Source organism: Perna viridis, chromosome 2 (assembly GCF_037379345.1).
Source record: "Perna viridis isolate PV_CMFRI_1.1 ecotype Kerala chromosome 2, ASM3737934v1, whole genome shotgun sequence".
NCBI classification, from domain to species: domain Eukaryota; kingdom Metazoa; phylum Mollusca; class Bivalvia; order Mytilida; family Mytilidae; genus Perna; species Perna viridis.
This window is the reverse complement of record NC_142446.1, coordinates 13072425-13093830: the sequence shown is the minus strand read 5'-3', so window position 1 is coordinate 13093830 and position 21406 is coordinate 13072425. Positions and strand designations below refer to the sequence as shown.

At 31.6% G+C, this 21406-nt stretch overlaps 1 protein-coding gene across 1 annotated transcript; it reads right to left on the bottom strand.

Annotated features, from left to right (window-relative positions):
- Positions 1-6235: 6235 nt before the first annotated feature.
- On the bottom strand, positions 6236-21206 carry LOC148623695 (JNK1/MAPK8-associated membrane protein-like). Its single transcript, XM_088565730.1, has 7 exons — positions 21102-21206; positions 18198-18262; positions 15595-15749; positions 13722-13925; positions 10881-11050; positions 10479-10555; positions 6236-7823 (listed from the first exon to the last, which is right to left on the bottom strand). The coding sequence occupies exons 1-7, from the start codon at positions 21163-21165 to the stop codon at positions 7539-7541; spliced, it is 1020 nt and encodes a 339-aa protein (XP_088421856.1). The 5' UTR covers positions 21166-21206; the 3' UTR covers positions 6236-7538.
- Positions 21207-21406: the final 200 nt, after the last annotated feature.

Sequence of the window (21406 nt, the reverse complement as noted above, 5' to 3'; positions counted from 1 at the left end):
AAAAAGGGGGAAAACTTCAATTCTGCACCCAGCAAAAAATAACTTGCCATGATAAAGCAATGTACTAAATAACAAATACATATCTGCAAGCATGACGAAAATCAAAATGCTGTCAGCACTAAGGTTTTGGATTCTTGTGAAAATTGTAGCATTTCTAAGATTAATGATGTAAAATAATCAAAGTCTTGAGGCTCTGAGTCAAGGAAGACCTCAAAGTAACCAAAAATATCCATGTAACCAAATTGTAAGCTAAATAAACCGATCAAAACTTAGTCCTTTTAAAGAATAAATATTTGATTTCACGCAGTGTATATTTAAACAGTCCGTTTATCAATATATATATTTTGGGTCTTCTTTTCTATTATTGCTTTTGGTAATCCTGGGTGTACACGTACGTTGATGTCCTCAAATTTCCTAATACTTAAATCAGCATTTCTTCCACAATATGAATTCCACTGAGAATCACTGACTATCAATATTCGATGAATTTTCAAAGTAAGATTGGACCCACACCTTGAAATTTCGGTTTGGAGATGCATAAAGTAGAAATGAATCCTGCAGACTGTAGTAAGTTGAACAAAGGCCCAATCTCAAGGGAGAAATGCGCAAAAAACTTTTCCTTGCTTGTGCTCACTTTGATGTAGAATTTTTTTTGTAATAAATTAAAACTAAAATTTGTCCTTGTCATTGTTGTCTAGATTAGGCTATGGTATGTACAATAAATGATTACCTTTCTCTAGGAATTTTTCAGTTCAAACAAGGATAAAAACTCTTGTTGTAAAAATTATTATGTAGTTTAAAGATCATTAAACTAAACACAACTTTGTAGTTCATAGATTTGAAAAATTCAAGATTCCAATTAAGTTGGAAAGTCAATGGTATTTGGTGAATACAGGGAATATGATGTCTTAATCACAAATGCATTTTGAGTATAAATCCATCTTTTTTTCTCTCCAAAACAAAAAAGTTACTAGTGAACCCATACCTCATGAATACCACTTTTTATGATGAATCACTATTTGCTGAGTGTTTTATACCAGTCTGCCTTCAATGATGTATGTGCATTTCTTTCACTTTTTTCTGCATGATTGTTTCACAAATATGTATAAGATTACAATTCAAGTAACTCTTATGTTTTGCAAATATATAAGTGCTAATGTTTTTTTTTATAGTTTTTTATTAAGAGATGTTGACATAAACATTTACAGCTGCTTCATGCTACACATACATGTACCTGACTTGAGAATCATGAACTTTGTTTCATGCTTAAATAGTGTCCAAGCACAGAAATGGTCTGTTTTACTTTTGCTTTCTTCTCATTTCATCTAGTGAAACTTCTAAGTGATAACCACTGAAAAGAAATCAAGGAAAAAAATCATAACAGTGTCTGATATATGCAAAATGTTACAATGTAAATTCATGAAAATATACATGTATTTTAACCATATGATATGGAGAAACCTCCTATTGTTGGTTAATATTGTTACTTGTACATATAATTTCGTGCAATTCAGGCAAAAATAAAGGTTGGTGGTTATAACAGTACCGGGTTTTTACTGGTTTTTAAACCACCTGGTAAATATTCCCAAAATGATCAATACTGGTCGATTGAAAATTTGCAAACAATATTTCTGTCATTATTCATAGTTTTTGTCCTACATTAAAAATGTTAATATAGTATATATCTACTATATTTCAGTGTTCTAAGGTTTTATTCTTTTAATATCTCTATCAGCTGTATTAATTAAGAAAAAATGAAAATTTCTTTCTCTAAAATAATTCAAATTTATCCGAAATAACATAACAAACTTTACAAAAATGTACTGTGTATTTCATGAGCACATCTTTGTTTCAATAACTATTAATATCATACATGTAAGTAAGAGTAGAGCAGGTAACTTTTCACCTGTCATTGTTAAAACAACATCACCTCATAACCAAATAGATCATAAAAAGGGGTTTGAAGTGATGAGTTTAAATTAAAAGTCATTTTATTTACCAGACAAAAACCTTCTAAATATAGAAAATGGAAAGCTTGCCAAGGATATTGCATTAGGGCTTCTTCCATGTATGATTTTAGCTACCTGCTGATTTATAATGATGTTTGGACCCCCCCCATTTCAAAATCTCAGGATCAATCCCTGAATGTTGATTTATCTATGAGCAATTAATATAATGTCATATTGTAAAGTAGAAAACAAATTAGATACATGTATTACTATATTACAAATATCAAAATTTCATGTATGAAATCTCTAATTGATACTGTGCTGCATATGCCAGTAACCATAGTTAGAGTACATGCACATGTATTTTTGTAGTTTTCAGTGTAAATTTCTTGTTCAAAGACATAGAAATGTAAACAGAAAATTTTGCTGAGAAATATAATTACACTGTTCAAAAATAGCGATAAAAAACAGTATACCTATCACCAGTTTTGAAAATTTTAAATACCTGTGTACATACAAAGTATATGAATAAATAATGTATACCTTCAACACTTACCTAGCACATTGTACATGTAAGAATGTCCATGAAAATCAACTCTTAGAAAAGGTCTACTTTTGGTAGCTTTGATACCCAACGCATTTTCAATGCACTTTCATGACCACAGAATTTTTAACATAACTGTCTTTCTTGTATCATGAAAATCTTGTTTCTCACTTTATGATCTGCATTCTAAATAAATGTTTCTGGTATATCTTGACAATGTACTAAAAATGAACCATATTGATAATCAATTATAACTTACATTGATATAATACATATGTAAATGGTATTACTATTTCTTTAAATTCTATACTGAATAGTGCATGCAAATGTCTGTATCACATGCAGTGTGAACAGGAGAGTCCCATATCAACTGTGTTCTCTGCAAGGTGTAATATATGATATGCAATATATATATGTCTAGGGGTGTGATATAGGGTATGCCATATAGGTCTATTGGTGTGATATACAGTATGCGGTATAGGTCTAGGCGTGTGATACAAGGTATGCAATGTATGTCTGTGGGTGTGATATATCATATGTTAATAAATATGTAATTTCATATTGACCCTGTTATAGGTTTGAGGTCTGTCATATTGGTCGAGTCGGTCGTATTAGTCCCAAGGCATCGCCGACGGCCAATACAGCTGTCGAGGCCAATATGATTGACCGAAACCTATAACAGGGTCAATATCAAATTACATATATATTAACAATTTTATTAACCAACTCAATATTAGATGATTTGTAGAACAGTTGTTTCCGTGTTTTACCAAGAAAATGTAGATTTATTTGCATTTATAAGCCTTAAATATCCTTTTTGTATAAAATGGAAGATATTTTTTTTGTGTTTCTGCAGCTTTTAGTCCTGGTGATCAAAATTCATGAAATCCAATCTAACTGAAAATGGCGGTGTCAAGTGACCGAAAGTTATGATGCCGTATTGGTCCTGGTTTCATCCATATTGGCCCCGTATAGATGCCTGGTTTGAATTCATATCAATTGGTCAGTGTTTGACATAGTTTAACATACTTTGGGTAGTTGGTTGATAACGGGTACTTGAAATGGGTTTAGATCTATGCCATATAGGTTATGGGTGTGATTTAGAGAATGCGATATAGGTCCTATAGGTCTAGGCGTGTGATATAAGGTATGCAATATATGTCTGTGGGTGTGATATATAGGGTAATTGAAATGGGTTTAGGGTGTGATATACGGTATGCGATATTGGTCTAGGGGTGTACGATAGATGTCGAGGGATGTGATATACAGAAGGCAATAAAAGTCTAGGGGTGTGATATAGTATATGTTAATAAACATGTAATTTCATATTGGCCCTGTTATAGGTTTGAGGTCTGTCATATTGGTCGAGGCGGTCGTATTGGTCACAAGGCATCGCCGAGGGCCAATACGGTTGTCGAGGCCAATATGATTGACCGAAACCTATAACAGGGCCAATATCAAATTACATATTTATTGACAATTTTATTAACAAACTCAACTAGATTATTTGTAGAACCGTTGTTTTTTTGTTTTACCAAGAACATGTAGGTTTATTTGCATTAATCAGTCTTAAATATCCTTTTTGTATAAAATGGAAGAATTTTTTTGTTTCTGCAGCTTTTAGTCCTGGTGATCAAAGTTCCTGAAATAACACAATTCTGAAAGCACATTTTAGATATACAAATGTGCAATTGAAATTTTATTCTGCTCTTTTGTTTTAGGCATTACAATAGGGTTGCCAGGTATAATAAAATATTGGTTTGCATATCATAGTTATGTTGGATTCCTTTTTTTGTTTTCTATGTGCACATCCTTTGATTCCAGTTTGTCTGGTTTATAAATTATGTTACATAATTTGTTTTTATATTTGGTCTGAAGCTCCTTAGAGCTTGTGATTGTATTTGAATGATATGCCAAATCAAAATCAAGTTTTCTTACCTTATTCTTATTTTTATTTGTTTGGTTAGTTATAAACATGTTTAGGTACATATGCATAAATAATCCAGCAGGATAATGAAGTGATAATATCTAATTCAAAATGACCGGAAGTTATGATGCCGTATTGGCCCCATATAGATGCCCGGTTTGAATTCATATCAATTGGTCAGTTTTAGACATACTTTATCGTATTTTGGGTAGTTGGTTAATAAAAATAGAAAATGAATTTTCAATATTACAAAATGAATTTCAAATATTAAAAATATTTTTTGACATTAAAAAATGATTTTGTAATATTAAAAAGTATGTTTTCTAATATTACAAAATAAGTGTTTTCTAATAGTAAAAAATGATTTTTCAATATTACAAATTCATTTTCTAATATTACAAATTAGATTTCTAATATTACAAATTAGATTTCTAATATTACAAATAAGACTTCTAATATCACAAAACACTTTTTAATATTAAAAAATCGATCGAATTTCTAGTATTATAAGACTTTTTAATATTAGAAATTGATTTTCTAATATTAGAAAACGGATTTGTCGTATTCAATTACGATTTTTTAATATTAATAATTTTGTAATATCAAAAAATGTGACTAATTTTGCAATATTTCAAAGTGATTATCTAATATTACAAAATCAATTTGTAATATTACAAAACGTGTGATATTTTATAATATTACTAAATCAGGAATTTGTAATATTAAAAAACGAATTTTTAATATTACAAAATGAATTTCTAATATTAAAAAATCTGTTCTAATATTTAAAAAATGATTCTGTAATATTAAAAATTCATTTTCTAATATTACAAAATACTGATTTTTGTCCACTTTGGCTTGCCATACATTTTACTTGGTTAAATTTCCTTTTTATTAATGGTCAACTGTTAATGAAAGAATGTAGAATTTGACTGATAAGCGTGTTAAATGGGACATGCTTCACAAATTTTATGCTTCTTGATACATTACTGCAAGAACTAAATTCCCTAAATGCAAATTTATTACTAGATATCTTTAAGGCCAAAATGGAGTCCTTCAAAATCTTCAGTTGATACGAATAGATCTTAATTCTATTTGCAGAAATAAAAGAATATTATTGAGCTGAATAATTGCAAGAAACATATTTACTGGTTATAAAAGAGGTATTGAATGATATAAAAGGAATTACATTTGGACTATATTTTTGTGTAGTGTTCAGAAATAGTAGGGAAGTCCCAGTGATAAACCGGCGACATACGGTATTTTGATCCTGAACCCTAAAGGTGAGAAAAAACGGACTCGCCTGACTGTCGGATGAACGGAGATTGACAGAGTGCAAACCTAAAGTTCCCTTTGGCAAAAGTTGCTGGTAAGGGACATACCATGTACATCATCTACTTTTCATAGTTTTTTTTCCACTTTTTTATACCTTAACAATTAGGTAACAGAAAATTAACTATTTAAACATTGTGACAGATGTTTATTATCTAAATTACCGTAGTATGTGTGTGTGCCAACAGTCAGAATGAAACAAGCTTCAAATGGTCACACTTCATATTATAACCAGTTTAACAGTGGCGGATCCAGAAGGGGGTGCAGGTGGGTGGCACCCCCTTTCTATTGGAAGATTTTTCATTTTGAAATGACAAAAAATGGAAATAATGCTTTAGTACCCCTTTCTTTGAGAACCCCAGCTATCTCCCCTCCTTTTCAAAGTGTCTGGATACACCCCTGAGTTTTATAATCTGTTGACATATAAAGCTCCAATCATAAAATTTGTTTAATGGAACAATAAATAATAAATGAATAAAAGTATACAAATATTCAGTTTTATTTCAACAATATAAAAATCAAACTACAATTAAACATCATATTATTTTTCAAATAAATATATATTTTAAAATGTGGACATTTGTAATAAATCATATTTTAATAGTTAAAAATTCTAAATTCTGCTCTTACTTACTGAATTTTTAATTCTAAGACATTCTGCTTAATTTGGTGTCTATGCTAATTTTCCTTTCAATCATTTTAGGCTATCTAATGATGATATATGGTGTATATAATTTTAAGTTTTCTACTGATTTTCTACTGATTTCTTGAAGCTTTATTAAGAACATAGGCAGTGGCAGATCCTGGGAGGGGGGGGGAAAGTCCAGGGGGTTGGCACCCATCCTTTTATTGGAAAATTTATTTTCACGTGTAAAATTGACAAAAATGGTAAATAATGTCATAGTGACCCCCTTTTTCTGAGGAACATGGCACACACCTCCTTTTCAAAGTGTCTGGATCTGCCCCTGATAGGTGTGCTTTTTGACCAACTAGAATAAGTGTATGTACCGAAACTCAATTCAGATGAACTTTCCCAATGTTACCATCTTCCATATAAGATTTTTATATTATAAGTACTGTAGCTAACTTTCAAGACGAAGGTTTAATAGACAACATTTAACATGTAATTTATGTCTTTAATGCTACACAGGAACAGCTTGATATGACAGCAGCCATCAAATCTGGACATCCGGAGCAGGTGTGGACACCATCTGCCAACTTGAAACACCTGTTATGAATATTTGTTAAAAGCATATATTTATGAAAAGGAATGAATGTGATAATTGACCATATAACAATCCTAAAATGAATAGTGTTTAGATGCGAGGTAAAGTCATCTCCATCCTACAGTTGGTAGTCAAAGAGAAGTTGTGCATTTTAGTGTCTAATATTGTATTCTAGCCAATTTCACTAAAAAAGTCTACAGTCAAATATATATACCATTAATACAATAATTCTGGATCTACTTCTACTATAAAGCTCATTTACTCATCCCTTTTATGAACTTAATGTAAATTCAGAATATAAAACCCTTAAACTATAAACTAGATATTAGATCAAAATTATTAATGGGCAACAAATCATTTGTTTCTTCTTCTGGTGAAAATTTTTGTTCATATCTAATCACTCCTTGACAAGAATATCAAATTGTTCATATATGAACATGGTGTGTAAAGTTTTTTTTTCTTCATCTGCTTGCTCAAACAAGAATGTCATGGCTGAGTCTTTTTCTGGAGATATTTCACTCTGAACATCAACACAGTGGCATAATTTTTCAGACTTGATTTCATGAACTCCAAAACTGAAGATTTGTTCCTCTTGGTTCAGCTGAATATCTAGGTGTTATATCTACACGTGAAACTCTTTCCACATAGTCTGGATCAGTAAATTTAACCGTACATATATAAAACATGACAGGAAGGGGAACTAATGCTAACAATGAAAGATGAACAGTCATATCTGTCAGTTGTGTCATTGAGACAATTGCATATGCATGGAGTATCCAATGTCCAATTAAAATTATCAGGTTCCTCGCATCACAGAAGTTCTCTTTAAACAATTCTTTTACATTCTGTAATCAGAAGAAAAAAGATCAAAAGTGAACTATGAAAAAATAAAATGCTTGACAGAGTGCAGCTTGATAAGATTGTAGATGTTAAACCCTGAACAGTCGGGGCAAGTATTGACACAGCATTCAAGTTTGATACAGCTTTGAATTTTGATAGCCATTAGAAATTTGACACTAAATAAGAATTTGATCAGAATCAAATTTTGCCCTTAGGACAACTGTTCTGTAATGGTTTGAATCACACAAACTCCAAAATCAATTCCAACCTTCCTTTGGGAGTATGTCACCTTGTAGTACCATTTCAGAGAGATCTATTACCTTTTATTCAAGTTATCATCCAGACATCACGAAAATTGTTTCTGGCCCCATTTTAGCCCCTAATTCCTAATTGGTTTTACGTCACAACACCTAAAATTAATCACAGCCTTATTATGCTGATATGGCATTTTGTGGCACAAATCCATGGAGATCCATTTCTTATAGTCAAGTTTTTGTTTTGATACCAGGAAAAAGTGTTTCTGGCTCCTTTTAGGCTCCTCAGTCCTAAACAATTTGAGTCATAACCACCAAAATCAATCCCAGCTTTCCTTTTGTGGTATGGCACCTTGTGATCTAATTTAAGAGAACTATTCATTTATAATTGAGTTATTGTCAGGACATCAGAAAAACATGTGTTTCTGGTTTTTTTTTGCCCCCATTCCTTAATGGAAGTCTTAAACACAAAACTGACCATAGTCTAACCATTGTGATATAAAATATTGTGGAACAATATAATGTTACTGGAGTATGTAGTTAAATTTGATGAAATGCTTGTTTTTGGCTCCTAATTCAAGGATGATTGGGTCATAAAACCAAAATCCACAACAACTTTCCTTTTGTAGTTTGGAACTCTGGAAAATTTTTATAAAGACTGTTCAACTGCTTTTTGCATGAAAACCAAGTGTTAAAGATGAGAATGCCAACACAGACCACAACATGGATGACGACAGTAACAAACTTTTATACAACTGTTACATTGTTTGTGGTTGTATAAAAAAAATTGAAATCTATGGGGAAAATGGCTACATTTGTTATCATACAATTTGTGAAAAGAAATAATTCACTGGTGCAATATTTATCATTAATCAACCATTTTTAGCCATGTGTAAATCCTCACTTGTACCATTAAGCAAACAAATCTGATAGGTCTATTCTATTGTTGAAATACAAGTTCTAACATATATTACATAAGTTTAAAGACAGAAATATCCTGGTTATATGTAAATTACCAAAGGTTATGGTTACACTGTAACATCAAAACATTGTAATCATTGATAACCATTAAAATCTTCAACATAATTTAAATACCAATGTGAAAGTTTTCATAAAGGTTGTATGCTTGAAAAACAATGTCAGTTTTTTTACCTGAAGTTATACAATTAATTCATAATATATTTTCAATATGAATTTAATGTTTTATCAAGGGAAGGGAAATGTTTGATTGACATCAGCAAAGCCCACACACCTCAAAATGTATTTTGAAATCAGTTGGTCTTAAGGACTTTACCACAAAATGAATAAGAAAATCCTAAATCTAAGGAATTGGGATACTGAATATTACAGTGTGCTATTACCTGTATATCAGAATACAACAGTGTATTATTGATTGTGTATCAGAATACTACAGTGTGTTATTACCTGTGTATTAGAATACTACAGTGTGTTAAACGCCAGCACTCCACAGTATTGTAGAACTGCCTAATTTTGGTCTTGTAATCTGATGCTTTGTAACATTTATCACTGTATAAATTGTCAAGCATCTGTAAATCTATATATCTAGAAATAGCTCAAGCCAAAGCCTTCAGGATGCAGTAAAAATTTTCTGGAAAAAAATTACCTACAGCATATATGGTTACCATAGAAACCATGCAAAAACATGCGAAAATTTGCAAAAAAGTTCATAAAATCAGGTTTAAAAATATCAAATTTCCCGCAAAATATCTGAAATTTTTATTTCATCCCCTGAAACTGTTCAAACTTTTTCCTTCGAAAACCCCTTCCTCATGTGGGCATCGCCAGTTAGATTTTGAGCTATTTCACTTTGTAATCCACATATTAAATTTAGCATGGTGAAAAATTGACTTACTTTCACTTTCACAATAAAGTCAAATTGTCATTGAAAAAAAGCACCTTCAACATTGAAAATATATAAAACATTGCAAAATACTTTTAAAAGTCCCTTTTTTTTCAGAAAATGTTTTATCAACAATAGATTCTTCATTTTTAATCACTATAGTAACCACTAGTTTTCATTTATGTCATTTTTTCATCCCTAGCCAAAAGTGCAAAACTAAACTAAACTGTGGAGTGCTGGCTTATTACTTCAGTATTAGAATACTACAGTGAGTGTGCTACTACCTCACTCTACATACTGACATATTCCCAAATAATTATAGTGGGGAAATGCTCTTAGACCCACATGGAGACTGGGAATAGGCAAAAATCTCAACAGAGCAGCCCAGCTGCTAGTATGACATACTCTGACTGAGTCTTCCGTCAGGTATCCCAAAGGCTAGGCTCCGGTACCTCCAACTACTTATAGAATCCCCATAAAGGGCTGTTGTATGAGATTCGTGTGGAAAGTCAAGACCATAAAAACCTCCATAGTAGTGTTAATACCTGTGTATCAGAACAAGACAGATGTGCAGCACTGGTTATTAAAGATATCACCAACAAGATATAAGGGAAGGCATAATCTGAAAATAACAAAAATAACATGCTCAATAATTGAATATGACAGATGACGCCAAACCTTCAACAGTACAATCTTATCAAATTATCTTTTTTGATGTGTTTTCATTTCATATTTGTTTGAAGATTGAATTAAACCCTACTGGATGTATAGGTATTTCGATCAACATAATCTATATTTTTTACATTGAAATCATTCCTTGCAATATTTGTTCTGAAAGTTAATGAAAATGCAATATTACTGGAGTTCTATCATGCCAAATATTGAATGGCATAGGGAATATAAACATGATAAAACCCTTTCAGTAAGACAGACAGACAGATACTTACATAATAAACCCCCAAACATAGCCTGTAATACTATAAGTATTGGATGGAAATACAAGGCAGCATATATAGATTTAGTCCCTTTGGTCTCCACACATTTATAAGATATCAAAGGTCTCACCAGCATCATTAACAACAAGGAGAAAGCATAGTATATCATACATATAGTGTACCTGCAACAAAATATAAATTCAGAAGTAAGAGGCTCCCAGGAGCCTGAATTGCTCACCTGGTTAAATTCTGTCTTTCAATGGCAATTAATTTTACAAGAAGTTGTTTAGTATTTTGACTCAAGGTCATTTTTCATCTTTCAAGAACAATTACTCTCACAAGCAGTTGTCTGACTACTTTGATCCCTGCTGACTTTTGTAGGCCTTATAATAAGGATCATTTCAGCAATTGAAAGAATTTGGCTAAACCAAACAGTTTTGGAGATATAATGTGCAAAAAACTATTGTTTGACCCCTCTGTTCTATTTTTAGTAACAGCAGCCATGGTTTTTGACGTACAAAATCCCCACATCAGTTCTATGCAGGATACCCCAAGGAACATTCCTACCTAGTTTGGTTGTAATTGGTCAAGTAGTGTCAAAGGAGAAGATTTTTGAAAGAAATAACATTAAAAATAGCAAAAAAATGTCGAAAAAGGGCAATAACTCCAACATGGCTTGACAGATTAAAGTAAAAATATATCCACAGATAGATCTCATCATGCTAAACACTTTTCTCATGTCAGAATTTGGCTAACCCTAACGATTTTGGAGATATATGTGAAAAAACTACTGACTGACCCCTGTGTTCTATTTTTAGTATCTGTGGCCATATTTTTGGACGGATCAAAAATCTAAACACAACTTTTGTGCAAGATACTCTTAGGAACATCTGTGCAAAGTTTCATATAATTCTGCTTAACAGTTTCAGAGAAAAAGATTTTTGAAAAATTGTTAACAAACGACGACGACAAAGGACGCCAAGTGATGGCAATAGCTCACATGGCCTTTGGCCTCGTGAGCTAAAAATGGCAAACTTGCAAATGTTAACAAATTAATGTATAATATCAATACATGTTTAGTGTTAAAAAAACAATAAAACAGCTTCATACAACTACAAAATTCAAAGGCTGAACAATTAGGATCAGTATGGACACTAAATTAAAGCTTGATTCATGTCAATCTTTTTTTTGTCATTAAATAGTGACACCACAGGTTTTTAACACAGAATGAATATGGGTCCTTGTAGAACCAAACAGGTCTCATGCTACAGAAAATCATCACTAATTTATATTAAAGGAATCAGCAGTATAAGTGGCCTTAATATAAATTGTAGTAAAAGTGAATAATTTGGAAAAATTGAATATTCTTGAAATTACAACTGCTGGAAAGATAGAGAAAGATAATTAAGCATAAAAGATACAATTGTATAAATTATGGTTGGATATTGTATGCCACAAGTAGAAAAATATCAACAACAAAAAAAAACAAAAACATTAAAAAAAAACAAAAAATACCACTTAAACTAAAAAAAAATTAAAAAACTGTTATAGCAAGATCACAAACAAATCCTCTGCATTGAGTGGACTTGCATTACATTTAAACCTTAATTTGTATTAACTCCAAGTGCAGTGACTTGCCATTACTTATCTTCCTTTGTGCCATGTGGTACTTACCTTTCTATAAAATATCATTAAATTTAGGTGAGTGGTTAATGAAAGAGTAATCAAGGGAACCAAGATTCTAGTGGAAATCAAAAGAACTAATCCAGGAACAAAGACCAGACAGGGAAAATAGACACACACAACAAATAAAATATAAACGAAGAAACACAAGTAAACTTGGACTCCGCTAAAAACTGGGAGCATGGACCAGGTGCACTGGTAGGGTATATGTGCTCTGTTTTTCTAGAAACACCCGCTGATTTGCTATAAAAGTGGAAAAGAAAACTATGACATGTCGAACAAATTGGTTCTCATGGTGCAGATGGATACACCATAATAATCCACAAGTTCATGATGAGGACCATAAAACTTCTGTAGAGATGACATCAATCTTATAGCAACATAACCCTGTTCCAGAAGCCTACTTGTACATTCTTCAGCAGTACAAAAAGTCTATATAGTTATGGCAAGCTCTGGCATATTGTATGAGTTGTAATGTGAACACTCCATACACAGGTACTGCAGGCATGTTGCCACAGATGAAATTGAGTTTCACTTATCAGATGTGTGGACAGACTGACAGAAAGACAGGCACAGTGATTCATATATATCCCATAAATTCTGTGTGTGTTTGTATGTCGGGGTGATTTAAATTGTCATTAAATGGGCTATTACCTCCACGGCAGCACATGTTTTTTAGGCACAAGGCAACTTGCTGGGTAAAATAGGAGACTACAAGCCAGGGGTAAAAATTAGGAAAATACAAGCTAGTAGCCCAGACCAAATTTTTGTTTAATATTTTCTATATGTTCAACTAAATTTTACCCAAAAATTTGGTAGCCCAGCTCAAAATCTAGTAGCCCTGGGCTACTGAGTGACTGCTAATTTTTATCCCTGCAAGCATTGTTCAAATAAAGCTTCATGAGAATCCAGGAATCAGAAACCAGTGAGTAATTTAGGAGGAGCTATGATAGCCATATCTTTTCACAAAACTTGGTGAAACTGATGTTCCTGAAAATTTGAACATGTTCATATAGTGATCTAGCACAATAAAGTTTCTTGCGAATCTAGGCAAGTAATCCTTATTCAAACAACTGTCAAATCAAAAACTTACTAGCTTTAAAAAGAGGAAGTATCAGAAATGCAATGCACCACTTATACATACAAAAAAATGGACAATATAATACATACAATGGATAGACAATTTCCTGAGTACAGTGTAGTGTTGTTGTATAATTAGGACTAGGGTTATATAGCATGGAGTACCAGTCAGATAACCTCTTCACTTGACAGGATCGAATTCTGAATGATCCAATTGGCTCCACTAACAGTACAGTAATAACTGCAGACAATAAACTCTCTATTAAAGCTGACAAGTGTAAAACAAAAATTTTTCTGAAACAGAATAAAAAAATATTCATAAGTGTCAATATATCTAGAACTGATATTTAACAGTCAGTAAAAAACATGGAAGCAGTTTGTTGTAAATGTATAACAGGTCTAGAGTTCTACTATATACGGAAATTGTATACTAAAATGATGAACTGAAATAACCTACCAATAAATTCAATGAGATACCTGACTATGTCATTATTGCATATTTACTATAAGTTGATTTCACATGTTTAAATACAATTTTTAGGTACATTTTCTATTGACCGCTCTGTCTAAAAACTTTCTTTATTGTCTTCTTTCCTTCACAGACAGAATATTAAATGGATTGCATAAAGCAGTATTTTCATGAACTGATAGACTGTCAGTACATAATTTTAACAGATAATGAAATGTCTTGGAAGAAAGTGTGTGAAGGTATTGAAAATATTTTTTTATTTTTCAAGAACACTTTTTATCGAGTTAATTGAAAAACAATCTATACTTTAACAGTGCTTGAGCCAAAATGGCCATAAGGTAGGGTAGCAGGAAACAGACATAATATTTTTTTGCCAAATTCTATGGTAAATTGATAGTGATGGTGATGTTACGATTATGATTCCCTAAAAGTTTCAGTGAACTTCACTCAGTGGTAAAGATGGTGTAGCTGATAAAAAGAAGTAAATCCCTTACATTGAGTCAGAAGCAAAGTCAATGTTAGTATATAGTAAAGGAAACCTAGTATTCAATTACAATCCCTGCTATGTTCCAGTTATGGAACACTGTAGTACAATTTCATAATGATGCATACGTTTCACTCAAATTTTTAGCTCAATTTTTTGCACATTATTCCCAAATGGTTAAGATCATAACCCACAAAATCAATCCAAGCCCAACTTTTCTTGTACGGAGTTCATATGCTATAAATCATTATTGTCTAGAAAACAGAACAAGACCCTGAATCGCTCACCTGGTTAATTTTTTGCCATTCAAGGGCAATTACTCTAACAAGGAGTTGTCAAACAACTTTGACTCAAAGGAGACTTAAATAGGACCCCTATGTTTAATTTTTAGTTAGAGCCGCCATGTTTTTCAACAGATCAAAGATTCCCACATAAGTTCTATGCAGAACACCCTAAAGAACATTAATACCAAGTTTGATTCTGAATGGTCAAGTAGTTTCAGAGGAGAAGATTATGGGGAAAAACGTCAAAAAAGAGCAATAACTCCAATATAGCTTACATTATTAAAATGAAGATTTGACCACAATACTTACTTTGGCTGCATATCTAATAACACTTGTAAAAGTAGAGCAGTTTTTTTTTTTTAAATCTAATGTATTTTTCTGTGTACAAGACCCTTATATAATATGTCCATTATATGACCATAAAAAATCCTGAAATTGATTTTTCTAGAAATTTACTCAGGCTAAGGCAAACAGTTCTTTAAATATCAGTAGAGAAAAAACAAAATGAAAACTTGATTTACAACACAATGCAAGAAATTTCAACCTACATATACATAAAAACTATTTCAATACATGTATAAGAAAGTGTTAATAAAACAAATTTGGACAACTGTTTCTTTCAGAGTGACAAAAGGACAAACAATCGTAAAACTAAGCCCTTATCATTTTGAAACATTTGTATAAGCATGTAAGGTTTTTATGTTGCAAACAAGTTTCATCACTTACGTTTTCCTTTTGTTAGTGAAGTCAATAAAAAACCAATGAAGAAGTAGGGACAACAGTGCCATAAAGCCGAGGAACATCCAATCATAGAAAGATGGCACTCCATCACATGGTCTACAGATGGTATCATTGTCTGGCTGTTGGCCGCGACTACATGCCTATTGTGGTAGATAAGGATAAAATGGAGTTCATGTCACGTAACCATCCTTTATCTCAGGCAGTGTATCTTTGAGAAATGTGAACAAATTTGAAAGCAAATGTAGCCACCACAGAAGGAAACGACATTCAAATATTGTTGTTACCTGCATATCTGCTAGAGCTTATTGCTTCTTCTTCCATAAGGTCTTTCTATTTAAAACATACTAACTTTTTTTGTTCTAAATTCGTAATTAGCTTTATGAAAATCAAAGTGCTGTTAGCGGTTTTTTTTATTCTAGTGAAAATTATAGCATGAATAAAGTTTCAAAGATTACATGATGTAAAATGAAACTTTAAACATACATTTGTATTTCCCATATTATTTAGAACTGTTTTTTCCCTAATATGAAAAATGTGAATGTCAATCTTTACTACTGATTTCTGAAGTACAAACTGAAAGCAATAGTTAAACAGTATCCAACTTCACACAAATTTACAAATGTTGTTTGGATTATTTTTCCATGTAGAGTTAAGAAATAGTAGGAAAGTTCCAGACATGGTGACATAAGGATCAAAATCAAATAAAGTTTGTGGAAATACAAACCATGTAACAAGACAAAACTATAGCCTCTGAATCACTTTTTGAACTCATTTCTTCACCCAATGAACATTTGATATCAGGAATAATTAATGTTTTGCATCTACATGTATACATTTATACTCAAGTTATTATCTGCACACTGAATAATGACACATATTAATGATGATTACAGTAACAGTTCTGGAAAGCTCCCCATTGGTTAATGTTATTAAATTTGGTAACTGTTAATGAATTTGGTAACTTTGAGCTATTTCAATTCTTGGCATTTCTGGATAAAATTTGGCATTCTCTAACAACTTTCAATGGAAAGAGCAGATGGTTTTCTAAAATTCTACCTGCAGAAACAAAATTCTATCTAAGGAATAAAAAAAAAAGAATTTAAATGTAAGTACCTATGAAAATTCTATAGAAATTTATACATTTCAAAGTCAAGTAATCTGGTAACTGTACATAACTTTTTTGTATCACTTTCAAATTTTAAATACTTCAAAAAACTGATGTTTGCACGCAACTCTTTGGAAAAATAAAATATAAACTAAAAAATGTAGTGTTAAATATTTTGGTTAGTTTTGGAACTCAGTAACACTTACCAAATTCAATAAAATTATTATGAATTTGGAATTTTCCAGAAATGTTTATACCATAATACAACAGAATACTTTCTGCAGTCATATAAAATAACATTCCAGAAACTGAAAGCTTTTTCCTACCTACTAAATTTTTAAAATATCAGATAAAACCTTTCCAAAGCAGTACCGGTAACTCCAAATAGGAGTAATTCTTATTACAACTCAGTTGAATCTTTTGTAGGCCTTATTAAAGGGATCATTTCATCTATGAAAGTTTCTTTCTATCGATTATGATTTTCAAAATAAACACAAGCACTGGAATACATAATTTTTCATCTTCAAAAGACAATATCTCTAATAAGGAGTTGTTGTGCAATTTCGACCAAAAAGAAACTATTGTAGGGTCAACAAAAGGATCATTTTATCAATACAAAGTTTCTTTCTACCTACATGTATTACTGTTTGAAGTGTTTCCAAGAAGTTGGCTAAAAACGGCAAAAAACATTATTTTCGCCTTTGAAGTGAAATAACTCCGATAAGAAGTGGTCCTACAACTTGCACATATGGAGACTTATGAAGAGCTCTGTAGAAGGAAAGTCTTTTTCATTTTTTTCTACATTTCAAGGTTTTTTTTAGATATACATGTACCTTAAAATACTGTAAAAGCAGAAATGTTTGTTGTTTATTATAATTTCTTTATTTTGTAGATAAAATCATCAATGAAATTAAAAACCCAAAGAAAATTGAATAATCATATTAATAATATTTCCTAAATGGTAAAGACATGAAAATTAATCACCATGAAATCAGTTTTTGATCAAAACCATGTAACAATCACCCAAAGAAAGTTGATGTTTTATAGGAAGTACTTTAACTCTGTGTTCTATAAATACAAATGTAGATATGGTGGCCATCATTGACATATTTTCTAAGTAGAAACACTAATAATGCCGGTGATGTAATTTAGTTACAGCCCATTTAGTTTATTCAAGTGAGAAGCTTTTTGAAGATGAAGTTTTTTATAAAGACTCGAGATATTCATTGAATGCAAATGCCAGCAGATTGACAGGAGCTCAAGATTCTGTCAGGGGTTTCATTTCAATTCAATTCAGTAAACATTTACAGTTAACACTGAATTTTCATGAATTACTTTTGTCTATAAATCTAAATGGAGATTGGTGAAAAGAAAACCAAACATTTTTTACTGGGTTACTTAAACAAAACACAACAATAAATGCATGTGAAAATTTCTTAATTTAAAGTATTGAAATAGTTAATAAATATATAAAGAAACATACACCACATTCACTTATTGATCCATTGTCCTGTATCCTTCTTCCACAATAAAGTCCAGGACATTTCTCTGTTGTTGGAAAAAAAAAAATACATTCAGAAATTATCAGAACATAATTTTATAGTATTAAACACCCTAATTATAGTCTAATGAAGTTTTTTTTGAATTTACAAACAATGTAAATATAAATATTGAAATCAAAAGCTGAAGATACAACTGAATGATGCTGAAATTTCTGAAAAACATTTTTAACACTGACATTTTTCACTATGACGATGCACATATGAAAGAACATTTTCTCATATCACTTAGAGATCGATGGTAAAGGAAACTATTGACCAAATTTTATGACAAACTTGATGACTTTTCATTCAGAATTGTCAAGCTTCCTTTCATCTGTGGCAACATCCCTTCAGCACCTGCGTATGGAGTTTTCATATCAGAACTGATACGTTATGCCAGAGTTTGCCATACCTACGCACACTTTTTGTATGGCGCTAGACTCCTTACAATTAGGCTTCTAGAACAGAGTTATGTTGCTACAAGATTGAAATCATCACTACAGAAGTTTTATGGTCGTCATCATGAACTCGTGGATCATCATACTAACAGTTAAGAAACTTTCGTCAAAGCAAAACACTACATCTATCTAGGTACATTAAAGATGCAGAAATAGTAAAAATGCAGGATAGACAAAATGTTTAAAAGACGTCTATGTCATTTTTCAAAAAACTACTTCCAGCTGGAAGGATCTTGATAAAAACCCCCAAAAATACAAATATTTGGAATGCCCTATGCCGTCTCCGACTTATTACAGATGAAAAACTTGGCAAAATGATAAATGGCATGTAGGATAATTTGTTGAAAAGGGAACCTGATATTTTAGCTTTGGACTTTGCTTGCACTTACATGTAAGGCCTTCCTCATATTAAGTGATAATTCTTAAATGTACATGTTTAAAAATTCATCATACTGACACTTGAATAACTTTCATCCAAGCAAAAGACTACATCGTAATCCATTGAAGCTTCACAAATAGTAAAATTGACTACTAGACAAAACATTTAAAAGACGTCTATGTTTTCAGAATTACTCTAATATTTTCAAAATATAAGGTCATAGCCGTAATTCATCTTAATACTTATGAAATACATGAATTTTCTCCGAATGACCCAGGTATGTCCTGAAGGATCAAAAACCAAAAAAGTGTCTTTTCTTTCAATTTCAATTAAAGGAAACAAGAAAATGATAGTTTTCACAGCTTGAAATACCGTTAAATTTGCATTTAACTCAATTTTGCCAGGGGAGATAACTCAATTTTGCATTTAAATTTCTCTAAACATTGCAATTATTATTTTTTTACCTTACATTTCAGGGTTTGAAGTGATGGAATTTCAACTTGATGGTCAGCAGTAAATTTTGGTAGGCAATGATTATATAAGGGAGTGCTATAAACAATTCTGACTAAATGGGGCATGTTGTGAGGTGTTTGAAAGAAAAATGTGCTTTTCTGGGTTACAAAAACGTTTTTCAAATGACTCTAACTTTTTTGTTTTTTTTTAAAATATTTTCAAAAAGTAAAGTGTTTTGTGCTTCAAAAATGCATTTGTGTAAGATTATTTGCGGAGCCTCGCATTTCCTACCCATTCCGTTGCCTCATCACATATCTTCAATAATTTTCGACAATGTACCTCTATTGTTTTTAACCTGTTATATTAATAGTTTTGTGTGTGTGTACATTTTTAAAATAAAATTTTAAAATGCATATCCCCTGAGGAGCCCCGATCGTTAAACCAGAAGAAAAAAATTAATATGCATGGCGCATGACTCAGTAAACATTGGAATTTAATCCGCACCATATAATCCGTCAAAGCTGTTTGAAGAAAATAAGCAATGTATCAAAATTTATTTAATTCCAAGAGACAAATAAGTAAAATGAACAATAAATACAAATATTTTAAATGTTTCAAGTCGATTTTAAGAACATTAAGATTTTGAATTTGAAGGTGGAAGCTGACTTGTTTCTGTTTGGTATATGGCAGTAGATTTTAGGGTTGAAATTTGTGCACTAATTTCCTTGGGATTTGAAATATTTGAGATTTTTGAGGAAGAGGAGGCAGTTGTATGAGCAGATCTATAATGTAGTGTTCCTCTGATTCATTATCTTGGGATTTAGGCAGTAATAAATCCAAGAGCATACAGTTCCCTGTTCATTTGTCTCTTCAAGAGTTTTATCATATTGTAATGCTTCAATTTCTTTAAGTAGGGACCAGTTTATGTTAAATTGTGACGGATACTCTGGCTCCGAGTCCGACATGACTGAAATGACAGGGGAAGTCGTCTGCAAACTGATAATGAATCAAATCTGAATGAGATTGGGATTTGCCATATATATGACTGTGAAAAAAATACAAACAAAATCATTATTTGGTTTACATAAAATCTTTTATTTCATTCAGCTAAAAAAAGTGAAAACAAAACAAAACAGCGAAAAAAAGATTAACCTGATACGCAATCGCAATTTGTTTATATCGTATCTATGGTGGCGGCCATGATTAATTTTTGCAAACCAGAAAAAAGTAGAAAATAATTATATAGTCTAAAGGATTGTACAACGATACTGATGAAGATGTTAAAACACTATATTTAATGGGCAAAATTTTCAGTCAACAAATGACCTTCTTCAGTGCCTTAAATAAACTGAGTGTGTATGAAAGTGTGTTATACGTCACAGGTATTCACCTGATTAGGTAGTGAGTTGTGTTTACAGACCATTTACTTTCATACACACTCAGTTTATTTAAGGCACTGAAGTCGTCATTTGTTGACTGTCAACCTCAACAATAAGTATAAATTAGACTGGCAGGGACAGAAGAAAAACTGAAAAGGGCAATGCAAGGAATTATACCTTTCAAGCATGACCCTACAGTACTTATTGTTAAAATAAAAAAAGATATCAATAAAGTATTCATTTTAGCCTCTGCTCTGGTCCCTTTCAATTAGTCACCAAAAGGTAACCAGTTTGGTGCTCCTAAAATACATCTGGAGGCGCCCAGAGAGTAATAATAATAATAATAATAATAATAATAATAATAATAATAATAATAACCTCGTATACAACATGAAGACACTAACAATAAATAGGCAAAAACGCCATTTATTAATCAGTAATAGTGCATTTTTCATGTGGAGGTTCATAATGATTAATGTGTA